The 17,625-nt window shown below is 45.6% G+C and overlaps 1 protein-coding gene across 4 annotated transcripts in view; it reads left to right on the top strand.

Annotated features, from left to right (window-relative positions):
• Window positions 1-17,625, top strand: part of CAP2 (cyclase associated actin cytoskeleton regulatory protein 2) — a 73,918-nt gene that overhangs the window by 17,378 nt on the left and 38,915 nt on the right. For 3 of the 4 annotated variants that reach the window (XM_077809106.1, XM_077809108.1, XM_077809110.1), the window contains exon 3: window positions 12,400-12,477. The exons of the other annotated variant lie outside the window; for it this stretch is intronic. In XM_077809106.1, the coding sequence (XP_077665232.1) occupies window positions 12,400-12,477 (78 nt within the window). The remainder of the gene's footprint in view (window positions 1-12,399; window positions 12,478-17,625) is intronic. 4 annotated transcript variants of the gene reach the window in all.

Here is a 17,625-nt window from a genome sequence, read left to right on the forward strand (position 1 = left end):
CATCTTCTGCCAATCCAGACTCTTCCATCCCACTCATCCTTCAGAATGGGGTACCAGGCTTCCTTCCATGTCCTCTTAATATACTCAAAGCTCAGTGGTAGATTACCTTATGGGCCACTGGGGCCTGTCCCCAGGGGCCCCAGCGAATTGGGGGGCCCCTCAGGATTGCTGGAACTCTGGCCCCACCCCCTGCCCCACCCCCCCCTCCCTGCCACCCAGCTTCTCGTCTTCCCCCTGAGGCACCGCTCCCTGGCTAGGCCGGACGCAGGAGTTATAGGGTGAGCATATTCCCCACATACCCTGTACGGTGCTGCCCCCCGAATCCCTCTCCCCCCTTCCTCCCACTCGGAGCTACCACCCCCTCTCCTTCCCCTCATTTTACACATGGGTATAGTGATATGCACAGAGGTTAGTGAATTACCTATAGTCAAGCACAAAGTGAATCAAGTATCACTGCTAGTTAGAGAACTCAAGAGTCCTGACTGCCAGTCTCCGACACTTACCAATAGATACTGTTTTAATAAAAAAAACTCATGTCTCAGCTATTACAATATTTGGCACTTAGGCAGAGTTCTCTGGCATAATGCTGTGTTATGTGTACAGACATCTGCAGCCTGTGCTGAGATGCTCTTACTACATCAGCTTCTCAAACTACTTAAAAAGAAAAAGTTACATCTCGTATCTGTGTTAAACAGGAATAATTGAAGTATTTTAAATTATTAAATGTTTTTCTTTATTAAACAAGTTGCAATATGATAGGCAGTTCTAACTTACTTAAAACAATAAAGGCAGTAAAATAAAGTGTAGCAACTGTACACGGTTTCTTTGTTGTCTTCAATAAATACCCCCATAGCGGTTTTTTCCAGACAGCCCAGTATGTTATATATAAGCTATGTAGGCTTTTTGCAGCTCCCCTCTCACCCTCACTCAGATTCATTCCTTCCCCATTTGAATTAGCCTTTTAGACAGCCAAAATTTCCCCTCTCTTTTAAACATGTATACACACTGCTCCTTTGCTCCTTGTATTGGTATACAGACCTTCCCTTCTAGGGCCCCCCCGAATCCCTCTCTCCCCTCCCCCCCCCCACAGAGCTGCTACCGCCCCAAGTCCCTTTTTGGCAAAGCTGGGCATTTTTCCCATTTGCTCTTGCCAATTGATGATGGACAAATACCTAGTTTTGCCAAAAAGGTCAGGATGTCCAGGGCAGGGCTTAAAAAGGGGACTGTCCTGGCCAAAATAGGACGTATGGTCACCCTAGACTGTAATAAAAGCCACCCAGGGAGCCTGGGGAACACCGGACCCTCCACCTGCCCTGGGCGAGGAGCCGGGGTGCCCGAGAACAGCCCCCGGCCCATGTCCCAGCTTCCCAGGGTGCGCTGTCTAGGACAGGTGGAGGGTCCAGGACTCCCCACAGCAGCCCAGGCTCTCTGGGCAGCTCTTACCACAGCCCGGCTTCTGGCCAGGCCAGGAGGCAGGGCCATGGGGGGAAAGGGAGAAGCAGAGGATGGGGCTCCATGGCAGGGTGTGTGTGTGTGTGGGGGGGCAATGTTCTTTGTGCCCAGGGCCCCAATAAATCTTAATCCACCTCTGTCAAGGCCCCAAATGAAGAAGCTGAATAAATAGCATCCAGCCATCCTGGGCCTAAACAAAACTCCCATGCAATCAGTGTCTGCCCTCCCTGGCCTGGGCTTAAAATCCTAGTCCATCCTGGGTCCTTCCCCAGGACCCTGTCCCTGTACAGAAGAGCGGGCTACAGGGTAATTCCCTGATCCTTTTACCCAGTAGCTGTCTACTGCTTCCTTCACCAGGGGACTCTGGGAAGCACCATGCAGCTATCCCAGAGAGCTCCCACCAGTACACATGTACCCACACACATACACTGTCGTAACTACTTCGAGGCTCTTTATAGAGGCCAGGTACTGTCTATGAGGCCCCATTGAGAGGCAGCTAATTAGTCACAGGTGAACTGAACCCAGTCCCTCTTAACAGGGCCAGTCATCCTATGACAGGATCCTTGCTATCCCTGGCCAGACAGGATATATAAGGAAGAAAAAACTGGGTCATAGGGGAAGAACACTGTGGCCTCTTTCTCCTTGGCTGGTTGAGGCAGGGAAAACTCTGGGGATAGCAAGCAACATTTTTCAGCTGAGTTGTTATTTTGTGTTGTTTATGTCCTTTGTTATAAACAATCTACCATGCAGGGACCTGGGCATGGAGTTTGCTTCCCTTTCTGGCTGCTGGAACAGCCCACCAGCCTACAGCGCTCATATTCCCAAACTCAAGGTGCAGGTATGAAATGTATACATACAGAATTTATAGTTTGCAAAGATAATAAAAAGAACAAACATTGCCCCAAAACAAAGCGAATTACCACCACCTCCACCACCACCACCACAGCCTGAGAGGAGGGATGGACTTACCATTGCCTAGGACCATGCCTGCACTACAGAATTGAACTGTTCCTAACTGAATGGGTGGTATAGAATTGGTTCAGGCACAAATGGCTCAGCGTGACCCTGTCAGTTCACATTCTGAACCAATGAAGCTTTGCCCAGTGTCCAAACTAGCACTATTCTAAACAGTTCAATTGTAGTATCTTTTCTAAGCTTCGCTCCCAGAGTTCCTGGCACCACTACCAGAGCAGTGCGTTCAGGGAGACATCAAAAGCCAGTAGTGAACAAACATAAGACAGACCATATTGGATCAGACAAATGGTCCAGTATCCTGTCTTCTGACAGTGGCCGGTGCCGGATGCTTCAGAGTGAATGAACAGAATAGGGCATTTATTGAGTGATCCATCCCCTATCGTCGAGTCCCAGCATCTGGCAGTCAGAGGCTTAGGGACACCCAGAAAATAGGGGCTAATAACCATTGATAGACATATCCTCTGTGAACCTATCTCATTCTTTTTTTGAACCCAGTTATAGTTTTGGCCTTCACAACATCCCCTGGCAATGAGTTCCACAGGTTGTCTTTGCATTATGTGAAGAAGTACTTCCTTTTGTTTGTTTTAAACCTGTTGCGTATTAATTTCATCGGGTGACCCTTGGTTCTTGTGTTATGTGAAGGAGTGAATAACACTTCCTTATTCACTTTCTCCATGCCATTCATGATTGTGTAGACTTCTGTCACATCTCCCCTTAGCTGTCTCTTTTCAGACAGTCCCAGTCTTCTTAATCTCTCCTCATAGGGAATCTGTTCCATACCCCTAATCATTTTTGTTGCCTTTCTCTGTACTTTTTCCAATTCTAATATGTATATTTTTGAGATGGAGTGACTGTATGCAGCTGCATGCAGTATTCAAAGTGTGGGTGTACCAGGGATATATATAGTGGTATTGTGATATTTACTGTCTTATTATCTATCGCTTGCCTAATGGCTTCTAACATTCTGATAGTTTTTTTGACTGCTGGTTCACACTGAGCGGATGCTTTCAGAGAACTATCTATGATGACTCCAAGATCTCTTTATTGAGTGGTAACAGCTAATTTAGACCCCATCATTAGGGTGCACTGTAGGAGAGTGGTTTGAATCACTACAATTTGGGCAAGTCTCCATCTACACTGGCACTAAAAGAATGCAGTAGTTTAGGCTGTCTAAAAGGAAGTTTAATCCAAATCGTTTCTTGGAACACATGTTAACCATTCGGAGCACTTTTGTATGTGGACATGAGATATTTTACAAGTCTACTAGGGGGACTAAACATTCTTAGAACAGTAAAATTCTCTAGAGTAGACAAGGCCTTACTTGGCTGGATAAGGGGGAGAAGTGAATTCCTGAGTCAAGGACCCTCTGCTGAGAACACGCTGCCACCAGCCACTGTGAAAATACATGTATCCTCCAGATGTTGCAGACATATGTACTGATGACAACCTTCACTGAAGCCTGAATTTTAGCTAACCTCAGCCCAAATATATCTATCTGAAATTGTAGAGGCAGCTTCAAAACTGCTTGAAAGACACACACACACACACAGCATACAGTTTATTTAATCTCTTTAGTCAGCTGTCATGCACAGAGCTAATTGTATGGTGTGGCAGCTAGGATGATACAAGCATACTGTTTTTTATCATGCTTTCTCCAGAGAAGGGGAAGTTTTGGGCAGAACTACGGCACAGTGCTCTTAAGATGCATAGTTTACTGTACTTGTACATTAGGAAGCAGATTTTCGAAACTGCTAAGAACTCAGCAGCTCCCATTGACAGCCATTAGGAGCTGAATTATTTTTAAAATCCAGCCTCTTATTTAGGATCTTAAATGAGAGCTATTGGGTGCTGAGCTTTTTCGAACATCTGGTTCTATGTATATATGCCTGTACAGCAATCTAGCCAGAATTCTGCAGAGACTTTTTGTAGGACAAATGCACTGTCACTGTCTGTAATATGCCATTGCTCTTCCTTTTTAAACACCTCACAGCCGTTGGGACTGTTTCACACATTTCATTGTTACCTACATGTTATCTACTTAAACAGACAGCATTCTTTTTACAGGGAGCTGGTCCCTGAATTGGATTCTTTATTCAGTGTACAGCCAGCATAGTGAGTGGAGCAAAGCGGTGAGGTGTTCATGGTGAGCTAGGTTTCACTATCTCGAGACCTGGGTATTGATAAATGTTACTGAGAATGTACAGAAGGACCCACTCCTTATCTGATTGTAGTCAATGGAAGCGCTATAGACTTCCATAAGAAAGAAATTGGCTTCATAGTTTGCTTCCTCTGTAACATACACCTCAAGGCACCTGCACACTAATTGTGAAATCTGTGCACAGCCTTGAACCGACTAAAAGGACTCCCAAAGATTTTGCATGCCCGGAGAGCCATGGCTGCAAAATATATCCATTGGCACCCACTGATAGCCGGAAGTTGTGCCCCATCCAGTAGGACACAGATCTAGCCATGTTTACCCAGGCATTTATGACTTCCAGACTTCATTACTTCATTTCATATCTGGGAAGGAAGCCAAATAAAACTTAAAAAGCTTCAGCTGATACAAAATGCAGCAGCCGATCTGCTCAGCCACAAAAGTCACTGTAAACACATCACCCCTGTGCTCACGGTCACTATACTGGCTGCCCATTCAATAAAGAGTCCTATTCAAGGACCAGCTCTCTGTAAAAATAAATGTATCTGTTTAGGTAAATAACTAGTTAGTTAGAACCAGGAAGGTAGAGCCCTGCGCGGATACAAAATGTGTGTCCGCATCCAATCCGCGAGCTGCAAACATGGTCTGCGGATGTAAAGTGAATATCCACGGATTTGCAGGGCTCCTCAGGTAGGTGACAATGAAATGTGTAAAGTAGAGTTCCAAGTCTGTGAGGTGGTTAAAAAAGGAAGTGCGGTGGTAGATTACAGCCAGTGATACTGCAGTCTCACTGTGAAGAAGCATTTGTGTTACTTTGCAGAGACATAGTGGAATGAAATCAACACACTTCCATAAACAGGGATATGCAGTAGAACTCAAGTAGGACCATCTTTAAATATTATTGCTGGGAGAAGGAAGTAAACAGTGATAATAAAAGGCCTTATAAAATTATACTATATTAATTGCAAAGGCTATGTCAATACAATCTTTTGGTCAAGATTTAAATACTCATGCCAGGAACATGAGCATTCTGGTGCCCACAGCAGCCTGAAGTGTCTAAAGCCAGATTAATTCCTGGCATACAGTAATCACTCTGAAATCAGCAACATTAGCCCACAGACATGAATTGACTCACATAGTATCTGATGTTACTAGATATGATATCAAAGGTAACATTCATGTGGGCAATGTGTCTGGTTTACTCTTGCTATAACTTTGAATTTCCTGACTCATGTATATTTAAAATCTCAATCAAAAGTTATATTCACATGGGCTTTTACAGTTAATTTCCTTGTTTTATTTTTAGATGGGAGGGACAGATAAATAAAGGAAAGACATTGGGGAAAAACAAAAGGACCAATATGTACATTCCCATTTGAAAGTACAGTTATTAGGTTAATTTAACATAGTCATCCTGTTTTTCCATTTATTGATATTATTACTCAATTGTATTATCATTGTGCCTAAGAACCGAGTTCAGAAACCAAGACCCTGTTGTGCTAGGTGCCATACGGAGAGCTTACAATCTAAGGCCTGGTCTACACTATGAGTTTATGTTGGATTTAGCAGCATTAAATCTGAATTAACCCTGCACCTGTCCACACAACGAAGCCATTTTTTTGACATAAAGGGCTCTTAAAACTGATTTCTGTACTCCTCCCCAATGAGGGGATTAGCGCTGAAATCGACATCGCCGTTTCGAATTAGGGTTAGTGTGGACGCAATTCGAAGGTATTGGCCTCCGGGAGCTATCCCATAGTGCACCACTGTGACTGCTCTGGACAGCACTCTGAACTCGGATGCACTGGCCAGGTGTACAGGAAAAGCCCCGGGAACTTTTGAATCTCATTTCCTGTTTGGCCAGGCGAGCTCATCAGCATAGGTGACCATGCAATCCCAGAATCGAAAAAGAGCTCCAGCATGGACCGAACGGGAGGTACCGGATCTGATCGCTGTATGGGGAGAGGAATCCATGCTATCAGAACTACGTTCCAAAAGATGAAATGCCAAAACATTTCAAAAAATCTCAGAGGCTATGAGGGACAGAGGCTACATCAGGGACGCAACACAGTGCCGCGTGAAACTTAAGGAGCTCAGACAAGCGTGCCAGAAAACCAAAGAATCAAACGGGTGCTCCGGGACAGAGCCCCAGACATGCCGCTTCTACGCTGAGCTGCATGCAATTCTAGGGGGGGCTGCCACCACTATCCCACCCCTGTCCATGGACTCCGAGGATGGGATTCTCTCTGCCATGGCTGAGGATTTTGCAGATGGGGAAGATGAGGAGGAGGACGAGCTTGAGGAGAGCACACAACACACAGTTTTCCCCAACAGCCAGGATCTTTTTATCACCCTGACTGAAATACCTTCCCAACCCAACGAAGCCGGAGAAGGGACCTCTGGTGAGTGTACCTTTTAAAATATAATACATGTTATAAAAGCAAGCGTTTTTTAATGATTAAGTAGCCCTGAGGACTTGGGATGCATTCGTGGCCAGTATTATTACTGGAAAAATCTGTTAACGTGTCTGGGGATGGAGTGGAAATCTTCCAGGGACATCTCCATGAAGCTCTCCTGGAGGTACTCTAAAAGCCTTTGCAGAAGGTTTCTGGGGACAGCAGCCTTATTCCGTCCTCCATGGTAGGACACTTTACCATGCCATGCTAGTAGCAAGTAATCTGGTATCATTGCATGACAAAGCCTGGCAGCGTATGGTCCCAGCGTATGGCATTCAAGCAACATCCGTTCTTTATCTCTCTGTGTTATCCTCAGGAGAGTGATATTGTTCATGGTAACCTGGTTGAAATAGGGGAATTTGATTAAGGGGACATTCAGAGGTGGCCGTTCCTACTGGGCTGTTTGCCTGTGGCTGAAAATAAATCCTCCCCGCAGTTAGCCACGCGGTGGGAGGGGGGGCCATTGGCGCTGAGCTGTTCGCGTTTGGTTAGCAGACATCTTCCCTGATACCAGCCAGGCAGTGGTGGGAGGGGAAAAACGATCATCCCAGAGAACTGGATGTGGGAAGGGGGTTAGTTTGGTTTCTGCTGCTGCACATTAACAGGAAAACTGCAGCAGTAAATGGCCAAGTCTACGGGCTTTGCTTGGTATGGGAGAGGAGGGCGCTGCTGTTATGAAGGTTGCAGAAGCCAAAAGACTATGGCTTACCATGGCCGCCTGCAAGCCAAATTCTGTTGCCTGGCACTGCGTGTGTGATCTCTAACACCAAAGCCACAGGCACTCAATATAAGATGCAAAATGCGACCTTGTACCAAACTCACATGTGCTATGTAATGTGAATAGTGTTGTTCACCGTGAAAGAGTATAGCCATTGTTCTGTAAAATGTATCTTTTTAAATACTTCACTCCCTTTTCTTCCTCCAGCAGCTGCAGATGTTTCAAGCCTCCCTCCTCCATCCCAGAGGCTATCTCAGATAAGGCGACGAAAAAAACGCACACACGATGACATGTTCTCTGAGCTCATGCAGTCATCCGGCACTGACAGAGCTGTGTGGAGGGACACAATAGCAGCGTACAGGACGGTGGCTGATGAACATGAGGAGAGGTGGCAGCAGGAAGATCAGAGGAGGCATGAGGAAACGCTGGGGATACTGCGGGATCAAATGGACATGCTCAGGCATCTGGTGGAGGTTCAGGAACGGCAGCAGGATCACAGACTGCCGCTGCAGCCCCTGCTTAACTGCCTTCCCTCCTCCCCAAGTTCCATAGCCTCCTCACCCAGACACCCAAGAATGCGGGGTGGGAAGCTCCGGGCACCCAACCACTCCACCCCAGTGGACAGCCCAAGCAACAGAAGGCTGGCATTCAACAAGTTTTAAAGTGGCCTTTTTCTTCCCTCCTACCCTCCTCCCACACCCCACCCGGGCTACCTTGTGAGTTATCTCCCTATTTTTATAATCAATTAATAAAGAATACATGTTTTTTAAACGATAGTGACTTTATTTCCTTTGCAAGCAAGCTGTGATCGAAGGCGGGAGTGCGGGTGACTTACAGGGAATTAGAGTCAACCAAGGGGGCGGGTTTTCATCAAGGAGAAACAAACAGAAGTGTCACACAGTACCCTGGCCAGTCATGAAACTGGTTTTCAAAGCTTCTCTGATGCGCACCGCTTCCTGCTGCGCTCTTGTAACCGCCCTGGTGTCTGGCTGCGCGTATTCAGCGGCCAGGCGACGTGCATCAACCTGCCACCCCGCCATAAACGTCTCTCCCTTACTCTCACAGAGATTGTGGAGCACACAAAAGCAGCAATAACAATGGGATATTGGTTTTGCTGAGGTCTGAGCGAGTCAGTAAACTGCGCCAGCAACCCTTGGAACGTCCAAATGCACACTCTGCCACCATTCTGCACTTGCTCAGCCTATAGTTGAACAGCTCCTGACTACTGTCCAGGGTGCCTGTGTACGACTTCATGAGCCAGGGCATTAAAGGGTAGGCTGGGTCCTCAAGGATAACTATTGGCATTTCAATATCCCCAACAGTTATTTTCTGGTCTGGGAAGTAAATCCTTTCCTGCAGCCGTTTAAACAGACCAGAGTTCCTGAAGACGCAAGCGTCATGAACCTTTCCCGGCCATTCCACGTTGATGTTGGTGAAACGTCCCTTGTGATCCACCAGTGCTTGCAGCACCGTTGAAAAGTACCCCTTGCGGTGTATGTACTGGCTGCCCTGGTGGTCCGGTCCCAAGATAGGGATATGCGTTCCGTCTATAGCCCCACCACAGTGAGGGAATCCCATTGCAGCAAAGCCATCTAGTATGACCTGCACATTTCCCAGAGTCACTACCTTTGATAGCAGCAGCTCAGTGATTGCGTTGGCTACTTGCCTCACAGCAACCCCCACAGTAGATTTGCCCACTCCAAATTGATTCCCGACTGACCGGTAGCTGTCTGGCATTGCAAGCTTCCACAGGGCTATTGCCACTCGCTTGTGAACTGTGAGTGCTGCTCTCATCTTGGTATTCTTGTGCTTCAGGGCAGGAGAAAGTAAGTCACAAAGTTCCATGAAAGTGTCCTTACGCATGCGAAAGTTTCAGAGCCACTGGGAATCATCCCAGACCTGCAACCCTATGCGGTCCCACCACTCTGTGCTTGTTTCCCAGGCCCAGAATCAGCGTTCCACGGCATGAGCCTGCCCCATTAACACCATGATCTCCAAATTGTGGGGGAATGCAGTTTTAGAGAAAAGCGTGTTCATGTCCTCATCACCGCGCTGCTGTCACCTCCTCGCCTGGTTTTTCAGGTGCTGGTTCTGCATACACTGCACGATAATGCGCGAGATGTTTACATTGGTCATAACTGCTGTGGTGAGCTGAACGGGCTCCATGCTTGCTGTGCTATGGTGTCTGCTCCTGCTCGGGCAATCCAGGGAAAAGGGCACGAAATGATGGTTTGCTGTTGCTCTGGCGGAGGGAGGGGCAACTGACGACATGGCTTACAGGGTTGGCTTACAGGGAATTAAAATCAACAAAGGGGGTGGCTTTGCGAGAAACAGACTGGCCCCCTCAAGGATAGAACTCAAAACCTCAAGGATAGAACTCAAAACTGGGTTTAGCAGGCAATTGATTTCATGGAGGGAGGGAGGAGAAAATGAATACAAAACAAATCTGGTCTATTTCTTGTTTTGATCCACTTCATCTATCTTTATACATCTTGCTGGCAGCAGACTGTGCAGTGCAACCGCTAGCCATCGTCATCACCTGGGTGCTCGGCAGAAGACAGTGCAGTATGACTGCTGACCATCGTCTTCTGCTGGCTGCAGATTAAAAGACAGTGCACTGCTGGTAGGACTGAATCACCATGAGACAAAACTTAAAAGGGAAATGACCTGGCTGAGTCACTCCCATGTTTGCCCAGGCGCCCCTGACCTCATTGAAGTCGGCTAACAGAGCACCCTGGACTACGTCGACGACGGCTACAGTCATATTGCACTGTCTGCTGCCAAAAGGCAATAAACTGCTGCTGTGTAGCAGTGCAGTACCGCGTCTGCCAGCACTGAGGAGACATTTGGTGACAGTTAGCTGAGCGGGCTCTATGCTTGCCGTGGTATGACGTCTGCACAGATAACTCAAGAAAAAAGGCTCAAAACGATTGTCTGCCCTTGCTTTCATGGAGGGAGGGAGGGCAGGGGGGCCTGACGATATGTACCCAGAACCACCCGCAACAATGTTTTAGCCCCGTCAGGCACTGGGATTTCTACCCAGAATTCAAATGGGCAGCGGAGACTGCGGGAACTGTGGGATAGCTACCCACAGTGCAGCGCTCCAGAAGTCGACGGTTGCCTCGGTACTGTGGACACACTCCACCGATTACATGCACTTAGAGCATTTGTGTGGGGACACACACAATCGACTGTATAAAAACGCTTTCTACAAAACCGACTTCTATAAATTCGACCTAATTTCGTAGTGTAGACAAGGCCTAAGTATAAGAGAAGAGACAATGGATGTATGCAGACAGACCAACAGGAGAGTACAAGGAAACAGTGAGACAAGTATTAGTCAGCATTATACACAATGGTTTCAGCACACCAACAGTCTAGCTGTTGTCAAGCTTTTTGTAGGCTTGATGGTAAAGGAGAGTTTAAGGAGGGTTTTGAAGGTGGATAACGAAATAGCTTTGCAAATGTTTATGGGTGCTCCTCCCAAGCATGAGAGACAGCATAGGATGGGGTGGACAAACTATAGCCCATGGACCATGTCCAGCCTGTCAGACCTTTTAAACCAGCCCTCGAGTTCCCGCCGGGAAGCAGGATTGGGGGCTTCCCTGTTCTGCGTGTGCCATGACGCCGCGCAACTCCTGGAAGCAGCGGCATGTCCCCCCACCACCTCCTACACGTTGGCCGGGAACTGTGGCCAAACATGCCGCTGTTTCCAGGAGCTGCTTGAGGTAAGCGCTACCCAGAGCCTATACCCCGACCTCTTCCTGTCCCCGACCCCCTGCCCTAGCCCTGATCCCCCTCTCGCCCTCTGAACCCCTTGGTCCCAGCCTGGAGCACCCTTCTGCACCCCAAACTCTTCATCCCCAGCCCAGAGCCTGCACCCCCAGCCAGAGCGCTCACCCTGCCCCCGAAGCCCCAGCCCAGAGCCCCCTCCCACATTCCAAACCCCTCAGCCCCAGCCCGGGGCCCCCTCCCCCACACCCCAACCCGGAGCCCCTTCCCCCACACCCCAACCTGGAGCCCCCTCCTGCATCCTGACTACTGATTTCTGCCCCCACCCCAGAGCCCACACCCCCAGCTGGAGCCCTCAGCCCTTTCTGCACCCCAACCCCCAATTTTGTGAGCATTCATGGCCTGCCATACAATTTCTATACCCAGATGTGGCCCTCGGGCCAAAAAATTTGCCCATTTCTGGCTAGGAGAAACCACAGATATGCTTGTTTGAACTGTTATCCTCTACGCCTGAATTGGATTCTCCTGATCTGCAGTTGAATGAGGATTAGATGGTACATTCTAGCCCATGTCAAGTTTTGTGCTTGTTTGTGCATGTTCAAAAACACAGAGGACCCATTGCTACCAGTAGCTGAGCACCACCTGTAAGGTGCTGGACTCCCCTACCTCCATTGTCTTGTGGCCAGTCTGTACTGCTGCAGGGAGTTAGACTAGAAGCAGAAAGAGAGAATTAAGTCATAACACTTGACTTGGCGGTACCAACTAGAAGAGTGAAGGCTGTAGGGGGGAACTAGGGCATAAAGAAGGAACAGAATAATTGTTAATGCTAAAAAGATGAGGTTAATGTTACTATTAACAATTATTTTCCTTCCAAGATTAAAGTTTAATTTGTTTTGCTCCTCTTCTTATAGGCAGAAATGGTACGTGCTGCTTTCCAAGCACAGAGAGCCTTCTTGTTGTTAGTGTCTCAATATCAAGAACCTCAAGAGGTAAGGAAATCAGTATAACATTTTGGGAGACACGTGTTAGAATGTCTGTGTATGTATAAATGGCAGCACTCAAGCTCTCGTGCATTCACTGCTCTTTATTTAGAGGGAATATGTGATGGTGTGGTATAAATGCTGTACTGACATGAGTTTGGGATGGGCGCAGTACCAATGGCAAAGCTAGAAGTGGGTCATGCAGCTACTCTCAAATGAGCACTGATATAAACACACTATTATTTATGCTTTGTCACACATATGGCAGAACATTTAAAAAATATATTAGAGAGTTTTAGAACTTTTTTCCTAGGACGAGTTGTTGCAGTCCTCTCTACCTGTAAAGCAAGGTACCTTAGTAGCTCAAAGTTCTATTGCACAGGGATCAGAGTAAGCCATAAAATCCCCCAAATGCCCTAAAACAGTTTTTCCATGCATAAAAGTGTCACAATACTAACTGGACCTTTGGACCTTCTGGGGCTGGAAGTGAGTGCTGTGTATCTCATTGGGAAGCCAGACATCTCCTGTTTCCCATGGAATAAAACTTCCATTTCTAGTCCTGCAGGGACACTAGGTAACAGACTTGAAAGCCACAACACTTTTTATGTATAGAAACATTATTATTGGCCCAGGGCTGACTCGGGCCCTGCCTGAGGCCCAGATTACACTAATTTTGGGAGGAAAATACTTCAAGGAGGTAGTATTATGAGGAGAAGGAGGAAACATTTCTCTGTCAGAATGATTATTTTTTTTAAAGGGGGGTTATTTGAATCCTTCTTAACAATTTGAAGCTAGGGCTTGGAGCAGCCCTATGGAGCCTCTATTACAGATTCTGTAATACATTGAGTTTTGATCTGTCTGTATCAAATATCCCGGTCTCTCCATGGGTCCACCCTCAAATCCTCCTTCATGGGGCATGCAGGGAATTAAGAGTCCCTGTGCATAGTCTGTCCATGGCCTGCATTTTTGTGTAGCTTCCTCATTTTTGTGTAGTTCTCCTTCTGAAGTTAAATGCTACTGTGGTGGGTTTCTTTGGAATTTCCTCCCCTACAAGGGCGTTACATTTAATTACATTATGGTTGCTATTCCTGAGTGGTTCAGCCATATTCACCTATTTGACCAGATCCTGTGCTCCACTTAGGACGAAATCAAGAATTGCCTCTCCCCTTGTAGGTTCCAGGACTAGCTGCTCCAGGGAGCAGTCATTAATGGCGTCCATTAATGACTAACTTCCATTTTAAGACACACAATGGTCAGCCAGGGAGATAAGTGTCTCCTATCCCTTGTCTGAACAGAAGCTGTTTATCACCTTCTCGTGACCTGTCTTACATACCTTAAGAATTCAGTTTTCAGTATATATGCACATTATCCCTTCCATATTATTTGTACATATATTTTGCAGTGATTGTGACGAACAGAGTGAGACAGGCTTTCAGTAGAGACCTTACATGACATTCTTTGGCACATTATTATCCATATAACTGATTCAGGAGAGCCCTGTAAAACTCTATGAACCCCCTTTGCCCTCTGCCAATTGACATCAAGAGGTTCCTGGGTTACGATAAATTAAGCACTAGGCGTGCAGTATTGCCACACCCAAAAATAGGGAGTCAGGCCCGCCCAGAAGTTCATGATTGGCTTTAAAAAAGAATGCATTTTGGGGTTCTTTTTGTTTGTCTTCTTGTTTCTGAGCTTTTGGCAGAATTGAATCACATTTTCAGGCTTTTCTCAGCAACCATGAGGGCTAGAAACTTTCAATTAAAAAAAAAAAAGTAAACTAAGATTCTCATGTAAATCACTGCTTTCCAGGAGGCGGGGCTTTAAGAAACACACTACATATTGCAGAACTTGCAATAAAATCACAAAACTTGGCAACTTGGGGCATAATTTTACTTGCGCTTTGGCTGGCATGACGATTTTGTTTACCTTGTTAGGACTTACAGCAGGGATTTCAAACTCAGATCACCACGAGGGCCACATGAGAACTAGTACATTGGCCTGAGGGCCGCACCACTGACACCTTTTAATATAAAGATACAAAAGCCCCCGCCTCTGCCCCCAGCCCCAGCCCCACCCCCATTCCACCCCTTCCATGAGTTCCTGCCCAGCCTCTTCCCACCCCTTCCCCGCCCCCATTCCAACCCCTTCCCTAAAGTCCCCTCCCCAACTCCGCCCCCTCCCTGCCCCTATTCCAACCCCTTCCCCAAATCCCTGCTCCTGCTCTGCCCTTCTCCGCCTCCTCCCCTGAGCATGCGGCTCCCTGCCCCCCCCCCTCCGGAAAAGTGCTAAGCACCACCAAAGAGCTGTTTGGCGGCAGGAAGCACCTGGAGGTAGGCAGAGGAGCGGGGACGTGGCATGCTGGGGGGGTGGCAGGGGTGGGGAGCTTGGGGCCACAGGAAATAACTCTGGTAGCGGGGGGTGGGGGAGCTTGGCGGGCCGCAGCAAATAACCCCGCAGGCCACGTGTTTGAGACCCCTGACTTAGAGGATCAAGGCTGGAATGTTATAGCTATAGACAGAGGTCCACATAGTCATAGTGTGTAGGTGAACACTACTGGAAAGTTAAAAATGTCATAAGGTTTTTTTTCCGATTGCTTGTGAGTGAGACCAAGCCAAGTGCATTTGTTCCTTTTAATATCAAGAGCATTAGGCAGCATTGCTGATACACACATTTATTTTGGTGGGCCTCCATAAAAAAGGATATTGCTGCTCATTCTAACTTTTTTTCAGACCCAGTTCTTTGCATAGCTTTACACTCAGCTATTCTGTGGGCAGACCCGAATGCTGCAGATGGCTACTTATTCCGTGCAACATGTAGTTTGCATGGCAGCAGCTTGAATAGTATTTTCCATTACAGAGCGTGCAGTTCCAGGTACCACTCTGTCTTTTCACACCTACATGTCAGTAGTAGAAAAAAAAGCCTGTGTTACTAATTCCACACAGATTAATGAGTTTGCAGATTATTTTCTGCACCACATATGAAAATTGGTGAGCACAGAATATCCCAAGAGAGGGAAGGAAGGGGAGACCCCCCCCAGGACTGTATCAATGTGATGTAATCTGGGTCTGCTTGTATTTATAGCCTAAACCTACAAAGTCAGTGTGGAATCCAAACAGGAAAGCTAATCATTAGTGTATCGGAATGCACAGGGCAGAGAAAAGCAAATGAAGATAACAGCATATCTGTAAATGCAAGAGAAAAGGGAGTAATTCTGTCATTCAGCTGTCTAGACTGTTTGCTTTAGTAATGTAAAGCTGTGAATGAGCCAGTGAGTTGCAATTATGGCATAGTAGCTTTGTAGATATTCAGAGACAGCGGTGTGGAGACTGAGAGGATTTACTGACTTCCTGTGGTGTTGGGATGTCGCACATGGTGACTTTTTAAGAAAAAAAACTAAAGAGAGAAAACCCTGAAAAAACAAATTAGCTCAGCTGTCTTTGCTAAAGAAACTAATGAATTAGGCAATCAGCATTAGAAAGATGGCTGTTGAGGTAATAATATTATAACTTTGAGGTCAGAAAATAGAAATACATAATTTGTAGAAGTCAGGATTTTTTTCTCTTCTCCTTTTATTCAAATGCTGAGGTGACTAATTAATTTAGTTCTTTAATATCTGTAGTCAGTGAGTTACTATCAAATGCTCTTCCATTTAGCTAAAACTCATTTAGCTTGGTTTTGTTCAGATTTGTTTCTTATTATTAGCTTCTACATTTTTTCATCTTGGAGCTTGTGGTGAACAGCATTTATCATCTGTATATGTGAAAATAACTGTTCCAGATGGCATACCAATCCTGCATCAACTGCAATAAATTACTTAGCAGAGTGCATGTTCTCCTTACTTTTTATGGTCATGTTCTATATTTGTAGGTTCAGTGGAAAAGATCACATGACAAAACTATCATTTGATATTAATGTTTGTGTCCCAACTAGTGGCTGCTGGATACAAACTAATTCTACAATTCTTACATTCATCCACTTATTGGAAGTAATTTTCTGATGCTACATTTTAAAATGTGAAAAATGTAAACCTATCTACCATAAATTATTTATACATGGGAATGGAAAGGGGTGAAGAGAGAGCCAAAGAGGTGTAAGTGTGTTGTGTTCTGTGAGAAATTATTTTAAAAGGCATTTTGATTTATATGCTTTTTGAGCTGTTCAAAAAATTAAAATATCAAAACATTGTGAAACAGTTTTGAACTGAATTTCCTATTCCACATATTCTATTCCAAATCTAATTCTGAATCAAACAGAATATTATTTTGTGGCATATTTAAAGTTATTTGTTTCCTTGAGTAACTATCTTTTTAACAATATAAGTTTTTACTTGTGATCTTCAAAAAATGCATTCTTGTTCCAGAATAGTACCATTCAAAGTCATAGGAGTAAATATTCTATGAATGATAAATTTTATGCCACTGCTTCTTGAGTAACTGTTTCTTTTCACTTCAAGAGTTTAAATATCTTAAAAAACTGCTTTGTCAGTTTGATCTTCTATTTGTACCACTGTTCCCACAAAGGGGATCATTAATAAGATAAGTTTGCCCATGAATTATTATAAGTATAAGCAGTATCAGCTTTAGATCTGTGCCAAACACATTGCTGCAGATGGTACTGGACTGAAATGTTGTAGCCCAGTTTATCAGGAACCTCTCATATTAAAGTTTATTCCTCAGATATGTTGTGGGAGACAGAGGGGCTTTTTTCATGATGTAATAATGCACATCTTGCCATTAAGTCAATTCATTTAAAATTACACCACAGCACTTCTGAGGTAAAGCCCTTTACGTTCAAAAATTTAGTGTCCATACAAATAGGCACAGCTAGAAATGTAAGAAACTGATCATAAGAGATTATCACAACCAAATTCAGATGACAGATGCAGTTCAGACTATAAATGGTGCATATGTCTGCCAATCCCCAGCTGGTCTGATATTAACATTCTGTAGACAAACATTCCGGATAAATACCTGCCTTTAATGTGCAAATGCTATAACCAATTTGAGGGTGGGGAATGCGAAGGGCTCACCTAGAAAAAAATAAATCACAATAACCTGTCCTCAAAATCCCACAAAAACTAGGGAAGTTAGAGTGGAAGTTAGAGTGTAGGAGCAAAACCTGAGGTTTTAAATGGCCCTTTACTCAGACATGACTTTC

The sequence above is a fragment of the Eretmochelys imbricata genome, chromosome 2, assembly GCF_965152235.1.
Source record: "Eretmochelys imbricata isolate rEreImb1 chromosome 2, rEreImb1.hap1, whole genome shotgun sequence".
NCBI classification, from domain to species: Eukaryota; Metazoa; Chordata; order Testudines; family Cheloniidae; genus Eretmochelys; species Eretmochelys imbricata.